The sequence below is a fragment of the Embiotoca jacksoni genome, unplaced genomic scaffold (genome assembly GCF_022577435.1).
Source record: "Embiotoca jacksoni isolate LCO1_2020_lvr unplaced genomic scaffold, fEmbJac1.0.p SCAF_9, whole genome shotgun sequence".
Lineage (NCBI taxonomy): Eukaryota > Metazoa > Chordata > Actinopteri > Embiotocidae > Embiotoca > Embiotoca jacksoni.
The window spans coordinates 19,481,421-19,502,870 of NW_027185447.1; the positions used below are offsets into that span (position 1 = coordinate 19,481,421).

General features: G+C 42.1%; 2 protein-coding genes across 6 annotated transcripts; both read left to right on the plus strand.

The window, feature by feature from the left end:
* Positions 1–531: 531 nt before the first annotated feature.
* On the plus strand, positions 532–10,148 carry pou6f1 (POU class 6 homeobox 1). Of its 4 annotated transcripts, XM_069141044.1 has the most exons (11): positions 532–837; positions 1,515–1,607; positions 2,579–2,753; positions 2,918–3,054; positions 3,677–3,896; positions 4,879–5,138; positions 5,240–5,377; positions 6,081–6,314; positions 6,483–6,618; positions 6,704–6,872; positions 7,786–10,148. In XM_069141044.1, the coding sequence occupies exons 2-11, from the start codon at positions 1,554–1,556 to the stop codon at positions 8,126–8,128; spliced, it is 1,866 nt and encodes a 621-aa protein (XP_068997145.1). In that variant the 5' UTR covers positions 532–837; positions 1,515–1,553; the 3' UTR covers positions 8,129–10,148. The 4 variants fall into 4 exon arrangements, with proteins under 4 accessions (XP_068997145.1, XP_068997143.1, XP_068997144.1 ...); XM_069141042.1 differs by lacking the exons at positions 532–837; positions 1,515–1,607 and adding an exon at positions 1,642–2,242; XM_069141043.1 differs by lacking the exons at positions 532–837; positions 1,515–1,607 and adding an exon at positions 1,642–2,242 and having other exon boundaries at positions 6,531–6,618.
* A 185-nt stretch (positions 10,149–10,333) lies between these two features.
* Positions 10,334–21,247, plus strand: tfcp2 (transcription factor CP2). 2 transcript variants are annotated; one of them, XM_069140233.1, is made up of 16 exons: positions 10,334–10,622; positions 11,031–11,227; positions 12,401–12,552; positions 12,987–13,063; positions 14,711–14,816; positions 15,441–15,547; positions 15,799–15,951; positions 16,082–16,192; positions 16,874–16,962; positions 17,110–17,158; positions 18,134–18,227; positions 18,631–18,721; positions 18,840–18,946; positions 19,599–19,741; positions 19,875–19,926; positions 20,040–21,247. In XM_069140233.1, the coding sequence occupies exons 2-16, from the start codon at positions 11,106–11,108 to the stop codon at positions 20,075–20,077; spliced, it is 1,491 nt and encodes a 496-aa protein (XP_068996334.1). In that variant the 5' UTR covers positions 10,334–10,622; positions 11,031–11,105; the 3' UTR covers positions 20,078–21,247. The 2 variants fall into 2 exon arrangements, with proteins under 2 accessions (XP_068996334.1, XP_068996335.1); XM_069140234.1 differs by lacking the exons at positions 19,875–19,926; positions 20,040–21,247 and having other exon boundaries at positions 19,582–19,735.
* The last annotated feature ends 203 nt before the right edge of the window (positions 21,248–21,450 follow it).

Consider the following 21,450-nt stretch of genomic DNA (forward strand, 5'->3'; position numbering starts at 1 on the left):
TATAATGTAGTTCAAACGAGCTCCCCCTACAGCAGCTGCAACAGTAACACGCTGCTCACATACTGATGCTTCACTGTAAATAATTGAATGATATTTGACCACATTTTTCAGATAATACTTTTGTACTTTTACTTACGCAGGACTTACTTGAAATTTAGTATCTCTACATTGCTGTTAGTACTTTCTCTTCTGTAAATATCTGAATTACTTCTTCCACTACTCACAACAACATCAAGCCACCGTGCATAAAAGCTATTCTGCAAGTACATTGGGAAATCCCCCTATATTATTTTTTACTTTTTTTTTTTTTTACTAATTCATAGAAATAAACAGCGTTTCTCAAAGATATTATGTGTTACACAAGCAGCAGTGTTGGAAACAGTTGCAGCGGCTCTGTTTGATCCCCTCAGTGTGTCACAATGCTCCGCCGCTCGGTGAGCTACTTCCCCTTTAAGAGAACCATGGCTCCTCTCAAGTCGAGGCAGACATTTTTCAATGCAAGATTTTTTCTTGCATAAATTATGTTCATGACGTAGTGCCAAAGGCCAATTTTGTGGCAATTTTGCCCGACTTTACTGCTCAAATAGGATTCTGTGAGACACCTCGAGGATTTTTGACAATCTGAACTGTTGCAGAAAGGGCATCGTCATTAAATATTAAGAGAGAGGAGATCCTAACATTGCAACCCTCCTTATCAATGCAAATACCTCTTTTGTGTGCAGGCACAGCGCCTGTCTGGGAGCTGAGATGAATTTTTAATTATGTGTGACTGAAACAAACTGTGACAAGGACCTTTTTAAGAGCCGGGGATTACAGAAAATAAGCTGCATTTACGCGGTAAGTTGAATATAATAACCGGACTGTGTTCGAGCTCGCTCTTCGCGCACGGCAGCGAAATGGCGAGAGGAAATGACTTTTGGTTAATATGCAATGTTCGTAATTAGCATAATTTATATATTTATGATAAAGAGAGGGAAATACATAATTTTCGGTCTCGAGGCTCGGGTCGAGATGATTTGTGTCGCCTGCGCTCGGCGCTTGCCGCTTGTCCTTAAAAGTGGCCGACGCGGCGAGACTTTTATTGGGCAGGATGGGGGTGGGGAGCCCATCAACACCCGCTGAAGTTTTTTTTTTGACAGATCCTCGTTTCTACCGGGACATTGCAGCAGCAAACGCGGCGACTCGAGCCTGTTTTCTAACCCGTGATGAATTTGTAACCACTTCATGTCCACGATCAGCAGTGTTTGGTCACGTTTTCTGCAGCTTAAGTTGCAACACACTATGGCCTGTTTATAGGCCCCTCCAAATCTGGTCTGGTCCGGCAATGACTGAAATAGCCACGAATTTAAAAAAACAAAACAAACAACTGTCCACTGCATGTGGGGTTCTTTCCCCCAGCATTTCTACAATGAGTTTACGGGGGCACCATAAACAAACTTGACGTATATTTTATTCCTGAAATGTCAACAGAGCATATTTAAGGGAGTTTGTTTAATCAGTGTTTGTTTACTCAGGATGCCAGGAAGGCAGTGACTGTGGTGGTGCAGCCAGCCATGAACTCCCAGGATTTGCCTGCCAAAGATGCCCCACTCACTGTCAACGAGCAGGTAACACTCACCTGTTAGTGACAGGGACCTCCTCTTCCAGCCCGAACCAGAGAGCAGAGCCAGACCCCCATCGCTTGTGTTGCCTTCTGTGCTGCTCCTGTCACCCTCCATGTTGACATACCTCATCATAATGGAACGATTAACTGCCACACAGCAGCCCATTCAGATCAGGAGCCACTTTTTTTTTTTTTTTTTTTTTTTTTTTGGTGTGGGGGGGTGTTTTATCGCCTAATAATACCTGCTACTCTGTGCTTGTGAGGGTTACAGACCTTTAAACTGCCATGCTTAATAATTAATTGTGTTTTTTTTTCTCTGTAGTAACATTCTGTGTCGACATAGTCAGCAAACGAAAGCAATGATCTCCACAGATCAGGCGAGCTCGGGAGGAAGCATTGCTTGAGCTTCTTTGTTGGCTGATGTTCTTCTCATTTGTTTCGGTGTACTCATGCTCTTTTCATTTTTGTTTGTTTTGTTTTGTTTTGTTTGTTTTGTTTTGTTTGTTTTGTTTTGGGTCATTGTGTCCTAACATGTGCTCGGCTTCTCTGTTCTCCTTAGCCATTCACTGTCTGACTGCAGAAGTCTTTTTTCAGCCATTTAAATCCTGCACTTTGAAATTCCCTGCCACAGACAATCAGGTATGCATCCTCCTCTCTCTTCCTGCATTTGTCTCTCTGCACCTTGTCCTCCAGCCCAGGTTGCCTTGCTGCCTCTTCATTAGGTCTTTCATTATTGCATACCATGAGTCAATATCGGGTTTACTACATGTTGTAAGAAAGGGAATTGCTAAGAACTACTAAAAAGTCAGGCTTTTTTTTTGTAACTCCTGTGGTGCTAGATCAAGTGAGACCTTTTTAGCATATTCTTTCTAAGTGTACTAATCGGATAATTATTGATACAACCTCAAACAAAAGACGAAGACATTTTTCTACAGCTCATTTTTGCACCTCCGATTTTATTCCTGATCCCTGCAGGTCATTGTGATGTCCGGCCATGAGACTATTCGTGTGCTGGAAGTTGAAGTGGACGCATCACTGCCATCATCGGCACCCGATGGGAACAGTGAAGGCAAAGCTGAGGAGGGAGAGGCTCGGGCCACAGAGCAGCCTGATGCCAGCGTCACGGTGACCCAGAGCGCTGGGGGAGCAGGTAAATCATGCTGGATGATGATGATGATGATGATGATGATGATGCTGCATCGCTCATGTCTTACACATACACTGACCTGTTGTAGTGAACTGTTGATGACAGCTGTGGAAAAAAACAACAACTTTAAATGTCAGTAAGAACCAGGCCTTGCCCTCCTCCTGCAGTGCTGGGTGAGCAGCAGGTGGTTTCTGTAGCGGCTCCGGCGTCTGCTGTCCAAACATTGACTCCTGCTGTTCCCATCAGCGTGTCCCTGACGCAGCCCCAGGCTGCCATGCCCATCACTGTGCAAGGCTGTCCACAGGTACAAACTCACTACACTTTCCATATCCATCTCGACGCATCAGGGAAAGACAGTTGTGGTCAGTAGTTTGGTTTTTCCTGACTTAACGATGGTCTTTCAAGTGCAGGAATTGTCAGTGAAATGAAGAAAATTAGTGGGTGCAAACATATACTAAAGTTTTGGTAGGTCCCTATTTGCATTTCTTGCTGTTTGCATATTTTTTCTGGTCCAATATTCCTGTACCAGAAAGATTATTGCCACCAATGTCACCCTCAGGCTGCAATAGGTGATTTACTGTAGTTTCAGATTGAGGTAGTTGTCCAGTCTGCACTTTGGATGTGCTGAAAATGAGCAGAGTTGATCCGAAACACCTGAATACACGGCCCGAGGCGGTAGAAGTTGTTGATACAACATTTTCCAGCTGCAAAGAATAAAACCCCAAATGTGGTAAAAACCCAACAGCAGACTATTTGAGTGCACATATTGTACAGTAGCAAAAGTATTTCTGCTTTAGTCCAGGAAAACGGTTCATGTAAAACTACCAGGATAAATCCCAGAGGCAGAAATCAGCCTTCTGCCGCCACACTAGGCATATCTGTTGAAGGAAAACTCTTTTTTTTTGTTCTACATTATGCTGCACTAGGTGCTGACCCAGGAGAGTCTGGCCACGTTAATGACCGGTATGATGGCCCAGACCGGGTCGCTGGGCCAGCCGCTGCTCATCCCCCTCAGCATGGCGGGCTCCATCGGCGGCCAGGGCGGCCTGGCTGTTCTCACTCTTCCTACCACCAATGTGGCGACTCTCCCCGGCCTCGCGAATGCAGCCGGAAACTTCCTCAAACTTCCGTTTGCTGGACTTCAAGGTAAAACACAGTCCGCATGTCCAGAATGTGTTTAAATTCGCTTTGATCACAGCAGAGAGACGAAACACAACAGTTTTCTTAACGTCATCTCTCGTTTCTCTTACTGTGTTGTGTATGTAGTGTCTTTGTTGTATATTGTTTATATTTTGTATTTATGAGTTTTTAAGTTCTTTTCATTTACTGAAGATTATTCTTGTCCCGTCTTCCACAATGGTAATAAGCACATTTGCTTTTTTTTTGTTATCTGTGACAATTTCTGAACATTTTTACATTGAGCTCATGGAGTCTATTTATTTTTTGTTATTATGGTAGAATAATATCAGTAAATCAATCAATCAACATGATTATCTTCACAGGCTATTGACGTCTTACACAAAGCCTGCTACCAATTTTTTTTTCAAAAACTATTTTTATAGTCTACATGGTAGCGCTTTTGGTGTATGAGTGATTCTCTCTATCCGCGGCCCGGACTCAAATATCTCAACCAGTATCACGGGAGTCCTTTGACCTTTTGTACAAATATTTATGCTCCACAGAGGATGATCCCTGCTGACTTTGGTATCATCTGTTTTGTCTTCTCATGCCATGATGAGGTTGACATTTCGTACGATGGAGTTCAAAGTGAAATGTCTCAACACCTAATGAATGGATGGTCATAAAACTCGTTCACATCCCCCTCAGAGTTCATTTTAATAACACTGATGATATCTGACTACAAAAGGTCAAATTTTCCACCAGTCTCCAATACTTTTGGTGCTTATTAGCAAATGTTAGCATGCTTACATGCCAAACTAACATGTTGAATATGTTACACGTCATACCAGCTGAGCTTCGGTGTGATAGAGTATTTATTGTGAGCTAGTTAGTGTAGTATAGTAGCTGCTAGCATTCGTAGCTGCAGACTTATATTTTTGTCAGCTTTCCTTAAAATGAAGAACATTACAGAACATTAACATCTTGTGTTGCATCCTCTCTTATTCAGCTGCAACAGTCCTGAACTCGATCCAGCCGCAGCTGCAGACGAATGCGCAGACGGTGTTCCAGCCTCAAGCGACGTCCATACAGCAGCTGCAGGCTGCAGTGCAGCAGGTCACGACTCAGCCAATGCAGGTCACCAATGCACAGGTCACTGCTGCTCAGGTGGCAGCAGCCCAGGCCACGTCCGCGTCCACCACCGTCTCCCAGTCCAGCATACCGATGGCGGCGCTGCAGGCAGCAGGACTGTCCATCAACCCTGCGATAGTAAGAATGACTCTTCAAGGATCTTTGTCCGTTTGTGGTTGGCTTTGCGATTGATTGTTTTATTTTCCTATTCTCCATGAACATGTTGTGATTCTCCTCAGATCAATGCTGCTTCTTTGGGAGCGCAGCCGCACTTCCTCAGCTCCCTCAGCTCCCTCACATCCACTCCCATCATCAGCAGTGCCATGTCCAGCATGGCCGGCCTCACCAGCCAGATCATCACAAACGCACAGGGACAGGTGGGTGCCATAAAATACTGTTAATATAATGTAACGTGATGTCTGCGAGTTTGGATTTGAATTATGATCTTGTGCTCCTCATATCTGCCACCTCTCTCTACCTGATATTTTCAGCTGAAGACAAAACGCCTTAAATACAATTAAAAAAAAATACCACCAATAAACCATTTCCCTTGTTGACAACTTGAAGACTACAACACATAACAGACTTAATACAAAATTAGGAAAAACATAAGGAATATGTGATTCACAGATTGTGTCTTTCTCAGTGGGGTTCACTTTGTTTAAAAACTTTTTTATTCATATAAATCATATTCATATTCATGAATTCATATGCATATTAATCACTAATCACACAGATTTCTTGGACAATCAAAATTCATCTTCAGTGATTTTGATTTTGAGACATTTCCGTTTTGTGGCAAACAGGCTCCATCATCCAGGTTAACATCAGTCATCAGTTTCAAGGCAGCGAGCATGAGCCAATTCCTATGACAACCAATTGTCCGCTTTACTGAATCTCTCCATGATTGGAGTTGTGTAGTGTTTAATCGTGAAAGACATATTTCATCCCGAGTGAACTGCTAATAGGATCAAATCATTTCACAGCGGCAAAAACGCTCCCATGTCAGGTTGATAAATATCCTGTAAGCGGCTGTGTTTGAGTCAAAACTATATTTAATGGATTATTTCATGTTTACAGGTCATAGGGACCCTGCCGCTGTTCGTAAACCCCGCCTCTCTGGCTGGAGGTGGTGCGACTTCCACCCTCCCCCTGCAGGGTCTCCAGGTCCAGACCGTCACCCCACAGCTGCTTTTCAACACCCAGGGACAGATCATTGCCACTGTGGGAAATGGACACACTGCAGTCGCAACCTCTGCTGCAGTTCTGCCTAAAACTGTTGCTACGCCAACGCTCGCCAAACCCTGCACACAGGTAGCAGGACGAGGATCAGTTTGAAGTCTTTTTGAGGATAATAAATAACTGCTGCATTTGCACGATAAATCTAAAACAAAAATAGCATGTATGATCGCTGAATAGACTCGGTTAAGAGACAGTCTTTTCCACAGGTTACATCCAAGAATATTATCTGTTCCCTCCCAGGCTTCAGTAACCACTGTCACTCAGTCACCAGTTGTCATTGCCCCGCAGCCATCTGTACTGAAGACGGCCACCACGCTCTCCTCCACGGTGCCCATCACCTGTGGAGACATAGCTAAAGTGGGCCAGCTTGTCAGCAGTACGTACACCTGCTCCTCCTATCTGAGCACGGGCCCCGTTTTAAGTAGGTAGATATTTTTAACCAGATTCTTCTCGATTTTTAGAGCCCCAGCAGGCGGTCAGCAGCGAGGAGGGCATTAATCTGGAGGAAATTCGAGAGTTTGCCAAGACTTTCAAGATCCGTCGGCTGTCCTTGGGGCTTACTCAGACACAAGTAGGGCAGGCTCTGACTGCGACTGAGGGTCCGGCCTACAGCCAGTCTGCCATTTGCAGGTAAGATACTTCCCTGTTTGTGTTGCCTTCCATATGAATCTGTGTGATTAGTGATCAATATTTACTTTCTCCAGTAAAGTAGTAACTGTAGAAATACAAATTTATTTCACTGAATAAAGTGCCAGTGATGCATCAGTAACAGAGTGTATACGGCGGACATTTTGATTCATCACACCAGGAAAAGCACATTAACGATGGCTCTGTTCCATTAAGGAGCAAAGAAAGCTTCCCCAGTGAGACAACATGTATAATATCAAACCATCTAAATGGGAACACAGCCATCATTATTGTTATGAATTAAACATGTGCTTTTCCTGCTTTGATATGTCCGCTGTGGAAAAGGTTTATTTGTGCGCACATTTAAATAATTTACAGTATATCCACACAAATTGCTATCTTTTCAGTATTGTAACATAAATGTTGGTAAGGCACCAATGCATGCTTTTACTCTGACCTGGATTCATCCTCAGTGTGAGATTGTGGTATTAAATCCTTCAATTAGTTTTAAGGTGGGTGGTTAAGGCACCTTGAGAACACCATTCATTATATTGACATTTAAGATCTTGGATTTGGCTAACCTGTGAACATACATGTTAAGAATTGTCCAAATGGTTTCATATTATTTTTAACCGTGCAGTGGATGGAAATATCCATAAAGAGCCACAAAATATGTAACATACATTCATGGTGCCCTGAGAATAAATTGTCAAAATTCAACTTTTGTTAGTTGTTGGTATCTGGAGGTATGCAAGTAAAACAGGTCGGTTTTAGCCATTTTTCTTTCTGCAGATTTTCCTGCAAATCGAGTCAGTGTGGGATGCAATCGAGTTAATTTCTCATTTGTATAATGGAGCGACAGTATATACACTGCTCTTATGAATACATTTAGAGTAAACTTTATTTTTTACAATAGGTTTGAAAAGCTGGATATCACCCCAAAGAGCGCTCAGAAGCTGAAGCCGGTGCTGGAGAAGTGGCTGGCTGAAGCAGAGCACTGGAACCAGAAAGGCCAGCAGAATCTGATGGAGTTTGTCGGCGGGGAACCTTCCAAAAAACGCAAGCGGCGCACAAGTTTCACACCGCAGGCGATAGAAGTCCTAAACTCCTACTTTGAGAAGAACGCTCTGCCGACGGGCCAGGAGATCACGGAGATTGCACGGGAGCTAAACTATGACAGAGAGGTTGTAAGAGTTTGGTTCTGCAACCGGCGACAGACGCTGAAAAACACAAGCAAAATCAACGTCTTCCAGGTTTAGAGATGACCTCATTCTGGGAGAGCTCTCTTTTGATCTTTGGTCCTTTTGGGAATTTGAACACATAATGCGGCAGCACAGATGTGGATTGTGTTGTAAATATGACTCCATCAAGGTCAAAAGAACATGAACTTTTTGAGAAAAATACTTATGAAAGAGTACTAAAAATGAATACTAGTTGTGTTCTGAGTGAACACTACTTCAGTGTGGTGTGTACCAAGTCAAACTGCATGGTCCTCTTATCATTAACAGTGATGATAATACAGTGATGATAATGTCATGTTTAAACACATTTTAACTTTTATACAAGTGGTTTTATAGGCTTCACCTCTGACTTATTTGAAGTGGTTGTGCTTTAAGTCACATTGATTTTAGTCACGTGTGTCACTTGGAGACTGGCTGACATTGGGCTGATGTTTGAATAATATGCTTTGAAAGCTATAGCTGCCCTTTTAATAATACAAAAAAAAAATTATATTGTATTTGTCCTGCATGAGCAGCTCCACAAACATTAATGTGACACAAGACTCTATAGACTCTTAAGAAGGCCATAAATATCCTTTTTTTTTTTGTCTAAGGAACTTCAAAAATTACTTTTACTCTCAATGGACTCCCGACTCTGCCACAAGTGTTTTGGGACAATCATTTTGATATTTCTTAACTGATAATCACAAATACAAGCATAAAATCTGTCGTCACTTCCTCTTATTTGACTTTAATACTTTGATCCAGTTGTGTGAAATGTGTCGCACCGTTAGGCGTCCATAGAGAGTCATTTCTGATGTTCCACAGACGACAGATTCTTATCAGAATGAAGTCGTAGTTTGAGCTTGTTGTCTATTGTGCCACATTTTGTATACTTATTTTTGTTTTATAAAGCTTGGTTTGTTTGTGAGTGACTGGAAATACTCACAATGTCCATGTGGGTAAACACGTGTGTGAATTCACCACAGTCTGTCTTGTTTCTACACTTTGTTTTTATGTGCTCATAATACTCTGAGAGTATTTTTTTTTTTTTTTTTGACAGTTTACTTAATAGCCTCACAATGCTTCTGCTGCAGCTTTTCATCTTTAGTTAGATAAAATGAATTTGCAAAATAGGAGCTTAATTGGCCTATTTTGAAATCATAATGCCTGAAACACCAGTGCCAGATTTTTTGATTCTCTTATTAAGCCTAAAATTAATCAAATTGATTAATGCATTTTTTAAAAATTGAATTAACTGTTAAGCAAAGGAAAAGTGTTTGTAAATTACTGTCCTGACTTCCATTCTGAACGAGTTAGAAGACAGTTTGCGAATGCAGTATGAAGTTTATTTTTTGTAGGAACAATACTGTGGCAGTTCTGCCAATATTTCAAGAATTCTTTGCACTTTAGTGACAGCAGGGGAAGTGAAAGAGTTATGAAAGGTTTATGTACAGGTTTCATTTATGTTTGTGGGAGAATGGAATTTATGTATTTTAACGTCATGAACAGTAAGAAGCTTTGCGAAATATAGCAGTACTGGCAAAATTGCAATCAACTTTACAAGCAACATCTATTATCAAGATAGTTTACTTTTTAAGCAGATGAAATGTAAAATACTGCAGAATATAAAAGCCAATATGCATTAATTACATCTTTAAAATATGTCTGAGTTTGAGAATTATATGTTAAATGGTGCGTTTTATGCTCCCTCATGTTTGCCTTTTAAATGACAGTAAGCCTATACTGCAGTGGACATACACCTAGCTATAAAGATAATTAATGTTACAAAAGTCTTGCTTTAACATGTGTTTACCTTCATGTTCAATGTAGGAAGACAATTTATGATATTGTTTTATATACTAAATTATCCAACAGAGAAAAACAAATAAGCTAAATTAGATGAATACAATGTAAGCTATTATTCATTTGACTCTGCAAAGCACATAGAAGTTCTGTTTTTAGAGACATGGGGAAAAAGAAAAGTTTAATGTTTTTTTTTTTTTTTGGTCATTTTCTGTCAGATAAATCAAATAAAGCCCGTCTTTATTAATCACTACTTGTTGTTTGTCGCTATATTTTTGATTTAGACATTTTGGCCAGTCGTTCAAAATGACCAGTGAACTACATGGAAAAACTTAAAGGGGTATAACAGGAATAAACTCAGCGATGGGTGGCGGTAATGAGCCCCGACGTTCTTTGCTGGCACCGACGAAGAAGAAATCGAACCGGAAGTTACGGCAGCTCATTTTCCCGACGATGCTAGATAAACAAACAAAAGCGACACATAATATTACACATATTTAAGAGTTTGAGATCATTTTGACATCTTTATATGTGCTTGCCAGCAACAAACCGGTCCGGTGAACAGCCAAAAGCGAGCTAAGTCAACTGGCAGGCTCCGAAGCTAAGTTGTTACCTCGACATGTTTACTGTATTTTAGTGCTCGGACGAAGGAGCGCGACATGATGGCATGAAACGCTTGCAGTGTTGGCAAATAGCTGCACTTTTTTTTTTTTTCTTTCACCGAAAGGTAAGCTTTATAGCTCCAATTTGATAACACTACTCGACAGAATAATAATAATTAAAAAAAGAGCAGAGAGTTAAAATACTGTCGCGTACTGTTTGGATGTGACCGCATCAGTGCGCGGTTGTGTATAAAACGTGTGTTTGAACTACCGTCAAACCTCTGAAGCTCTTTTTTTTTTTATTTGTTCAGCATGATCGCCTGTTACTGACAATTACACAAACTGCTTTTACCATCATCTTGACTCCTTTTTTTTTTTTTAATGGGTATTTTCCGCCTCTAAACAACCGAATGCTGCTTTATTTGCACGTTTTTGTTTGTTTGTTTGTTTGTTTGTTTGTTTGTTTGTTTGTTTTTAGCGTCGGAGCCACACCTAACAAATGATTTCACCTTCACCTCTTTACATTTCGGCAGGTTGTGAGAAACGGGTAAAAGTTACCTCGACTTTTAAACCGGAACTGCACTCCGTAACATCTCCGCATCGCAACCATGGCGTGGGCTCTGAAACTGCCTCTCACTGATGAAGTGATCGAGTCCGGACTGGTCCAGGACTTTGATGCCAGTCTCTCCGGCATTGGCCAGGAGCTTGGTGCCGGGGCGTACAGCATGAGGTACAGTAGGAGTTTTGGGCAGATCAAGCCCTCTGTCCTTCGGTGTGCTGTTGGAACTGAATGCTGCTGCTACAGGTTGACATATCTTCCATGATTGGTGACTTTATGAAAACTACTGGGAAAAAAAAAAAAGTATATATTTTTCATTTGGAGTGTATGATTGTAAATGTAAACAGCGACGGTAGTAACGCCTCAAAGTGATGCTATCTTTCTAAATTTAGTGAAACTGTTATCACCTGTTTCAGCCTGAATGTCAGCAGTGTTTGGTTTTTTTTACTTGACCCAGAGCTTTAACGGTGTGATTTTATAAATGTTCATCTTGCTTTGTAGTCTGTAGTCAGAACTTTATTTAAGAAAGGATTAGGCATGGGTCTGATATATTTAGAAGATTAGTGCTCAAACATACCTATTGTGTACAGTGTGTCACATTTTCTGAGTGCTACGCTTTGTGTCCACATCAGTGGGCAGTTTGACCAGAGAAATTTCTTCACCCTTTGAAGAAACACCTGGACATGTGAGGTCCTGTGCTGAGCGATAGCATCCACATACAGATAAAGTGGAGATGTTGCACTACTTGACTGAGGCATTCAATTTATACTGTGACTCTGCAGTATATCTCTAATCCAATAGTGTGATGATCTGCACACATCTGTGGTTTTTCATTTGTTGTGGAGAGTTCAAACAAAGTATTTATTTTGTTTTACTAAGCTTCTGCTCACTTTTGCGTGATGGAAATTGTGTGAAATCCATTTAGATTTTGCTGCCTCAAGCACTTTACTTTGCTGGAGAAAGACCCCGCTCTGTGTGTCCTTTGCTGGCTCGTTAAATGCTCTGAAAAGTGTCTGCTTGGTGCAGAAATTCTTGTGTTGTGAGGAGCAATGACGTACTGATTGGATACCTTGGTATTTGGTAGTGTTGCCTCCATTAGAGTTTATGAACTGCAAAGCCAGAGAACACGAGAACTCACTATTCAGCCTCAAGTGTCGTCTGCTGGTGACTGTAGGTAGTGTTAAGCTCTACATCTGATTTCACGTTACTTTTATCATTATGAAAGTCTGTCAGTACTAACAATTCAATATTAAGAGTGGATTTGTTTCATTAAAAGGATTGAAGGTGATACGGTTTTTTTTTGGCAGCTTTACTGACTGTTCTTCCTCCGTCTCTGTTCTCCAGTGATGTACTTGCCCTCCCCATCTTCAAACAGGAGGAGTCCAACCTGCCTCCAGACAGCGACAACAAGATCCTTCCCTTTCAGTATGTTCTGTGCGCAGCTACCTCGCCAGCCGTTAAACTGCATGATGAAACACTCACCTACCTCAACCAAGGTCAGCATCAGGATCCCGACCACAGTGTCCTTTGTTTAAATAATTGAGATAGAAGAGCACCAAGTCATAAGCCACTGAAAGCAAATTCAGCTGCAGAGGAAAATCACTATGGAAATATTCTGCAATACGGTCTGCACAGTGTGAATTTGAAACATTCTTTTCTGGCTGTTTAAAACTGTTTTCCACCTAAAATGTGAGTCATTTGGACACATTTTTCTACTGTCACACAAAAATTGTGAATACTATCACTGCAGTGTTTGTTATTTATTTATGACTCGCATAATGAAATAACAGAGCAAACAAGGATGTACACACTTTGTATTGTTGTGACTAGAATGACCGCAGTATGTATTAAATGTGAATGTTCGGGTTTTTTGTGACAACCTTGTAGGAGTTAACTTGTATTAATTCGCGATGTGGACTTGTCATTGCAGGGCAGTCCTATGAAATTAGAATGCTTGACAATCGGAAAATTGGGGAGCTTCCTGAAATCACTGAAAAAATGGTGAAGGTAAGATTATATGTTGCGATATACACTGCTCAAAAAAATAAAGGGAACACTTAAACAACACATCCTCAATCTCAATGAATGAAATATTCCAGTTGAAAATCTTTATTCATTACATAGTGGAATGTGTTGAGAACAAAATAACATAAGAATGATCAATGGAAATCAAAATCATTATCCCATGGAGGTCTGGATTCAGAATCATACTCAAAATAAAAGTGGAAAAAATCAGATCACAGGCTGATCCAACTTCTGTGGAAATTCCTCAAGACAAGTCAAAATGAGGCTCAGTAGTGTGTGTGTGTGTGTGTGGCCTCCACGTGCCTGTATGCACTCCCTACAACGCCTGGGCATGCTCCTGATGAGACCACGGATGTTCTCCTGAGGGATCTCCTCCCAGACCTGGATCAAAGCATGCGACGTGGTGTCGGTGGATGGAACGAGACATGATGTCCCAGATGTGCTGTATTGGATTCAGGTCTGGGGAACGGGCAGGCCGGTCCATAGCATCAATGCCTTCATCATGCAGGAACTGTTGACACACTCCAGCCACATGAGGCCGAGCATTGTCATGCATCAGAAGGAACCCAGGGCCCACTGCACCAGCATATGGTCTTCCAATGGGTCTGAGGATCTCATCCCGGTACCTAATGGCAGTCAGGGTACCTCTGGCTAGCACATGGAGGGCTGTGCGGCCCTCCCAAGACCATCGCTGACCCACCGCCGAACCGGTCACGCTGGAGGATGTCGCAGGCAGCAGAACGTTCTCCACGGCGTCTCCAGACTCCGTCACGTCTGTCACATGTGCTCAGTGTGAACCTGCTCTCATCCGTGAAGAGCACAGGGCGCCAATGGAGAAGCTGCCAATCTTGGTGTTCTCTGGCAAATGCCGATCGCCCCGCACGGTGTTGGGCTGTAAGCACAGGCCCCACTTGTGGACGTCGGGTCCTCGTACCACCCTCATGGAGTCTGTTTCTGACAGTTTGAGCTGAAACATGCACATTAGTGGCCTGCTGGAGGTCATTTTGTAGGGCTCTGGCAGCGCTCCTCCTGTTCCTCCTCACACAAAGGAGCAGATAGCGGTCCCGCTGCTGGGTTGTTGTCCTCCATGTGGTGTACTGGCCTGTCTCCTGGTATCTCCTCCGTGCTCTTGACACTGTGCTGACAGACACAGCAAACCTTCTTGCCACAGCGTGCATTGATGTGCCATCCTGGATGAGCTGCACTACCTGAGCAACTTCTGTGGGTTGTAGACACCGCCTCATGCTACCTCTGGTGGTGAAGGCACTGGCAAAATGCAAAAGTGACCAAAAATCAGCCAGAAAGGACGAGGACAGAGAAATGGTCTGTGGTCACCAGCTGCAGAACCGTTCCTTTATAGGGGTTGTCTTGCTAATTGCCTCATTTCCACCTGTTGTCTGTTACATTTGCACAACAGCAGGTGAAATTGATTCACAATCAGTGTTAATTCCTAACTGGACAGGTTGATTTCCCAGAAGTGTGATTGACTTGGAGTTACATTGTGTTGTTTAAGTGTTCCCTTTAGTTTTTTTGAGCAGTGTATTTACACAGGTCAGTGTCTGTCTGGGCAAGTTGGTATAAATAGCACCTCGACCTCCCTTCAATGATTTGTAAAACTCTTGATTTCAGAGTATTATTCGTGTGGTGTTTCATGACCGACGACTTCAGTACACGGAGCACCAACAGCTGGAAGGCTGGCGCTGGAACCGACCCGGGGATCGCATCCTCGACCTGGGTGAGCACTGAACACAAAACGACGGGTATTCTTTTGAGGGTTCCAGATTTTCTGGTTCTTATCGCCAGTTCAGACCAAAGATTTGAAGTCTGCAACTCTGAAACCTGCTAGTTCACCCCAAAACCAATGACACGAGACGATGTAACATCTCCACAGCAGTGACTTTCTGTACTTGTGTTTTTTTAACTGCCGGCTTTTTGGCACCTGGATATAATTTGTAGCATCTGAAAACATGAATGAGAATAGTGATAGTGAGTTAATTGCAACTGTTGAGTTTTTAGCTGTGGTGACATGGTAAAACATACTTGAAAGAAAATGGTTGAGAATTTGGGGCCACCCACGGTGCTTCAACAGAATACACAGGGGGCGTATGCAAATTTATGCTGTGAAGTTGAGGCAGGAGATCTCCCCTGTTTTGTTAATTTCTTTTGTCTTTTTCCAGAGTTCTGTTGTTTAGATATGTCTCTTCTTATTTGCAGAAGAAACACTAACTAATCTGCAAAAACAGCTCAGGATGTTGACTGTTAACCTGAATTTTAAATTCCTGACAGTGATTTTGTGGAGAAGTTTGCATACATTAAGAACTCCACTGATAACCGCTTGTTTTGCATTGATCCATTGCAGATATCCCCATGTCCGTCGGCATAATCGACCCCAGGGCTAACCCTACTCAGCTTAACACTGTGGAGTTCCTCTGGGACCCTTCAAAAAGAACCTCCGTTTTTATCCAGGTAGCATGACGGTCAATGCTTTCCTTTGCACATGTTGTAACTCACCATTCTCTCTCTATTAAATTACTTCTGTTCATTAAAAGGAGTGACAGTGATGGGAGGAAATGTAGAGCTAAGCCTGTTAACAAACTGAATGTTCCACTCCCAACTACTAAATCTAGAGTTTTACAGAGATCTGTTGGTTTACTGGTTTCACTGACCTCCGTTATGTCCTCATTCTCGTGTTGATTTCATGTTCTTTTGCTCTCTAGGTTCATTGTATCAGCACAGAATTCACCATGCGAAAGCACGGAGGAGAAAAGGGCGTGCCTTTCCGCATCCAGATCGACACGTTTAAGGAGAATGAGAATGTAGAGTACACAGATCAAATCCACTCGGCCTCCTGCCAGGTCAAAGTCTTCAAGGTAGAAGAAAAAGAGCAAAGACTGCATTTAAATCTGACGCACTGCAATACAAACCTTTTTTTTTCTCCATTGCCTCTGGTTGAGTTGTTTGTGACCACCTCTTTAATTTCCTCCACACGACCTGTTTCAGCCTAAAGGTGCCGACAGAAAGCAGAAGACAGATAGGGAGAAGATGGAGAAGAGGGCGCCGCAGGAAAAGGAAAAGTACCAGGTCTCCTACGAAACCACAATCCTAACAGAGGTTAGTATATTCTGTGATCGGCATGAAGGTTTATCAAAAGGACACACAGCCTAAGAATATACTCCGATATCCAACCAGGGCTTGGAGCAAAAACAATGATGTATTAGCCACTGGGTCAAAATGACAAAGTTGGCTTTTATTCCAGCTTGAGCTGCTACTTGTGCTTATTTTCAGTATTTATTAATTTTGTCAGTTATTTTCTAGATTAACCAATTAATCTGTGAAATGTACAAAAAAAAAAAAAAAAAAAAATATTGAAAATATGCAAATCAACTTCAGTTCCCAGAGGCCGAGTTGAGGTCCTCAGAATGCTTGTTTTTGTCCAACTAGCAGTCTAAAACCCAAATATCTTAAATTGTCAACATTATAGTCGGAGAAAAGCAATAAATCCTCACATTACTGTAACCACAGAATGTTTTCTTGATTAATTAGCTAACAAAATAGATGACTATTTCTGTTGAAGTGGTTATTCAGCTTTTTTTTTTGTTTCAGTTCAAATTCAATAACATTTTTTATTTAAAACTTGGAAATGAAAACAGTACTGCAGCACATGTGGGTAACAGATAGACTGAAACACAAACAGTGTCCAAGGGAAAGCAGCATCTTGTAACGTTTGGCGGCAGAAATTTCTTTCTGCGGTTATTTAAATACGACAATAACACAAGTGTTGGTGTTTTGCAGTGCTCTCCCTGGCCTGAGGTCACATATGTCAGCAACTCCCCGTCTCCTGGCTTCAATAGCTCACACAACAGCTTTCCTGTTTCTGAAGGGTATGAGTGTTTCATGTTTTACGCTAAAATCCACCGAGTGGACACGTCTGATTTAGTGAGGGACGCGCATGATTTTCAGATACTTCCTAACGTAGATTTCGTGGTTCCTCCTGGGCTCTAACACGGTTCATTTATCATCCTTTCCAGAAATGATTCCCCGAACCACCAGCCTGAGCCTGTCGTTCAGGTCGTAGACGTAAGTTCCTGTTCTCTTTGTGGATTTATTTTACCGCCTGCCCACCTGCTGCCTCGCCGGACTTCTGCATATTAATAAAAAAAATGCAAAGCTGACGTCATTATGTCAAACCTCTGCTTGTCATTAGTTTTACTTCCTCACTGAAAATATAAAATCAGCCCTACATGCCTTCAGGTGTGCATGAAAGCGTTCAATAATGATCAGAAATATTTAATCAACTGCTATTAAATTCATGAGACTGGAAGGCAGTGATTTAATGCTTCTGCTATTTAACCTTGACACATGACGTGAGAGTATTTCATGATGTATATTTGGGGATCTGTCGACCTGATATGTTTCAGTCTCACAAGTACACGACAGCCCGAGTTAAGTTCATTGTTTCACTGCACCGATAAAGTTTAAACTGTAATATAACCTGCCTTCATGACATGTATCATCAGAAGTGTTTCATAACCACGTACCGATTTTGTTTTTGACTTTCTAATATTGATATTGATCAGAAATATCCAGTACCAGCCGTATGTGCATCAAATGAGAAACGAAGGAATGACATTTTATAATTTTTGTCCACATTATAAATGTTTAATTGATTCAGGCTTATTCATATTGATTCAGTCACTGTTCTCCTAAGCCTTTTCACAGCCAGTTGAAAAGTTGAGGCAGACTACCATTTGCTAATAAACAGACTTTTGACAATTGTTTTTGCTTTATTGCAACACCCTGACTTTTGAAAATCCCTCACAGTTAACGCAAAATCAAGCAGGCGTGGTCAAATCTGACATCATCTTTATGCATTTATTGTGGTGTCTGTTCAAGACTCCGTTTAATTTTAAACGTATTTCCATACTTCTGACAGGTGTACGACACATGCAAATGCTAGTGATGGCACACTTTTTAAAGTGAACTCTGACCGTCCTTGAGACGTTTGCACTTTTGACTCTTTTCTGTGTTTTGTGTTTTTTTTTCCTCCCTCAGAATTTGTTGCCCACAACGACACCACAAGATGCCCAACAGTGGCTTCTCAGAAACCGCTTCTCACCCTTCTGTCGACTCTTCACCAACTTCTCAGGTAAAACGACCTCTTGTTGCAAATTCAACACCCATTTATTGTTGTGTAGTTTGGTCTTGTGGTTAAAGAGAGGGAAAAAGCCAAAAAGTGAGCAGAGGTAGAGACGACGTCTGGTATCGGAGGACACCAGGTGTCGTAGTGAGAGCTGAAGTCGCAACACTTCACGACACAGAGCGTCCACTCTGCTCAGGTGTCCTTTAGCAAGACACTGATTCCCTGCCAGGTCCTCTGAATTCTTGCTGACGTCTATTGGTGACCTGCTGGGAGACGGTGAGGACAACTGCTCCGTAATGTGGATCTATGAAGTTGTTTTGCTGTCGATGTAAACGGAACAAAAACTCTTTATTGTTATATTCAATTTCATCAGTGGAGGCTGAGAGAAAGGTTGTGTTTTGTGTACCAGGGGCAGACCTGCTGAAGCTCACCAGGGAGGATGTGATTCAGATCTGCGGGCCAGCTGATGGTATAAGACTCTTCAATGCACTGAAGGGACGGTGGGTTTCATTCAGTTTCATCACCTCTTGGAATGTATCATTTATTTACCTGATATTATCAAAATGGGATGAGAGCTTTTTTATTTTTAATTTTTATTGTTTCCGTGTGTGGATGCAGGATTGTACGTCCGAGGCTGACCATCTACGTTTGCCAGGAGTCTCAGCAGGCACGAGAGCAGCAACCAAAACACGAAAACGGAGATGCTGCTGCCAACACTTTCTTTGGTCAGTACATGTTCGTGGTTCAGTGTATCGATGAGTCTTTTGTGTCACATGTTTAGAGAACAGCGAGAAGTAGCAATGAGCCAAATCTGGCGGGAAGGGGTGTTCGGGGAGCAACGATTGTGTTGTTGAACGTGAGAAATTTGTGTTTTTCACAAGCACTGTGAGTGGGCGCGTCATGTTGGAGAATCCGTGTGATGTCATGCCACGGTTCAGGTCGTTTACATCGAATGTGCCTCAGAATGTCACAGTAGAAGGTATTAACTCCACGGATGTCAAAGAAAACGCAGCAGGGCTCCTGACCTGACACACTTTCTTCAGGCTTGGACGGTGACGTTCTGCCCCTCTTGAAATGCAAATATCACTCAGAAGACCTCCTTTTATTGAAGTAGATTTTCGGAAGCATCTCTACGGTCTCCGTTGCTTATTTCCAAAGAACAACAGGATGTTTCTCTGAACGGTTTCCAGTCTTCATGCCAAGAACACCATCTGCTGTCTTCAGCTTCACATTCATTGTACAGACGCGACAGAGCCATCATTTGAATCAAACTCGCTGCAATAAATTGAATCGTATTTCCCAAATTGTTGTGTGTGTGTGTATATCTAGGTACTGATCTTGTCATCGTTTTGATTTCAAGTTCTTTTTTTCCTGCAGTATATCACGCCATTTACCTGGAGGAGCTCACAGCTGGTGAGCTGACAGAGAAGATCGCTCAGCTCTTCAACATCTCACCCAGACAGATAAACCAGATCTTCAAACAGGGTCCCACCGGCATCCACGTGCTGGTTAGTGACGAGGTGAGACGATCGTCTCTGTGGTCCCTTCTGCTATGAATTTACCAAGGTTGCTCTTCAGAGAGAGAGACTGAGAGAGAGTAGGCGTCATTGTATGTGCAAGAATAAACCGCTTTTGTTTTGTTTCCCTTAACAGATGATTCAGAACTTCCAAGATGAAGTATGTTTTGTTTTGGACACAATGAAAGGTATTTGGCAGTAATAAATGATTATTATTGATCTGTTTCTACATTTACCGTAAAGCCCTGTTGACCTTTATCATTGCAAGTTTATTTTAAACCCTGCTTTGTATTCTCTCCAGATGACACAAATGATGGCTACCACATCATCTTAAAGTGAACCCTGGGCTGGAGAAACGCAGAGCCTTCATCTCTTCTCAAACCCGAACCAGTCAGCCCCTCTCGAGCTTCATACTCCTCGATGTTCCTGGAACGTATGAAGACGCCCCGAGAAGCCTCTTGAGGCAGCTATGAGGAACATATGACTGAAGCAACCCGACCCTCTCCTCACTCTACCTTACCGTTTTACTTTATGGAGGAGCGACTCTGTTACCGTAGTGACATAACGGTCTCCCTCTCGCCCTTCCATCGTCTCCCTTAAGTGGTTGCATTTTCCTCTGTCGCTCGTGTCTCAAGAGAGAGGTTAGTGGCACCGCAGCTGCTGTCGTCGTTTGTTAGCTGAGCATCTGGTGTGCCAATGCTCTGTGCGTCTCTTTACGAACCAACAACCAAAAAAAAAAACAGCGAGACAGTTCCACCGACTGTACTTTCAATCTGCAATTCAGCGTGACTTCTCGTTTTAAGGAATTCAAGCCAGTCTGCAAGAAACGCGGTACAGCTAACGCAAAAAAAAAAACCCACAATATGCATCGAAATCACCGCCCAGGTCCTGAAGGGAAACTAAGCTGAAACCTGTCTGTCTGTCTTCGACTTCTTTCAAAGCTCACGATGTCTGTTACTCACGACAAAACAAGTTTTCCCCGGACTCCCGAACACTGTTAGGTCCTAAAAGCTTGTGTAGACCGAATACTGGCACACGTGATCGTTACTTGTGCATCTGCAAAGATGATAAACGCTGTCCGTGTTAGTGATCACCGTGGCAACACCAGCAACCTATCTTCACGTGCTCCCTCAACTGATCGGTTTCTTCAGCACCAATGTTTGTTTTTGGCCATTTTCTTCATTATTTTTAAGTAGATAATTTTTTTTTTTAAATGTTCTCTTAAGGAATCATGCGTTACTTTGGCTTATTTTGTTGTTTGTTTTTTTTTTTTTTTACAAAATTTTGAAGAATAATCTTTTTAACATACTTACATCTCTTCATTGTTGTTTTTGGATGTTCCCACTTCCAAATGCTAATAAATGTAACATCGTTGGGCACACCAGAGCTGCATGTGAAAACAATGGCTAGTTTTTGTTTGGTCCTTCGTACATGGAGTTGATCGCTTGATATTTTAGATATCCATCTTTGCCCCATCTCATCAGCATCATTAAATTACTTACCCATGTATTAGCGTCCAGCTGTCGTCTCTTTATTTATAATACTCGCAAGAAATAAACAGTAGTTTTTTTTATTTTTTTTATAACAATTAACAACCCAAATGATTTCATTCATTTCATTAGGCACAGCCTTCACATCTGTGCCTTTGTTGGACAGATGCACCAGCTCTGTCCTAGTCATTTTGTTGCCATGGAAACTGTAGTTTTGACGTG

Excerpts from the sequence above, each read along its gene's own strand:
- pou6f1 (XM_069141042.1), top strand. The coding sequence starts at position 2,024 with ATGTTCTTCTCATTTGTTTCGGTGTACTCATGCTCTTTTCATTTTTGT. Across the intron at positions 3,897-4,878 it reads TCCGTTTGCTGGACTTCAAG|CTGCAACAGTCCTGAACTCG; the intron begins GTAAAACACAGT and ends TCTCTTATTCAG. Across the intron at positions 5,378-6,080 it reads TCACAAACGCACAGGGACAG|GTCATAGGGACCCTGCCGCT; the intron begins GTGGGTGCCATA and ends TCATGTTTACAG.
- tfcp2 (XM_069140233.1), top strand. The coding sequence starts at position 11,106 with ATGGCGTGGGCTCTGAAACTGCCTCTCACTGATGAAGTGATCGAGTCC. Across the intron at positions 13,064-14,710 it reads TCACTGAAAAAATGGTGAAG|AGTATTATTCGTGTGGTGTT; the intron begins GTAAGATTATAT and ends TCTTGATTTCAG. Across the intron at positions 17,159-18,133 it reads CTGTCGTTCAGGTCGTAGAC|AATTTGTTGCCCACAACGAC; the intron begins GTAAGTTCCTGT and ends TTCCTCCCTCAG.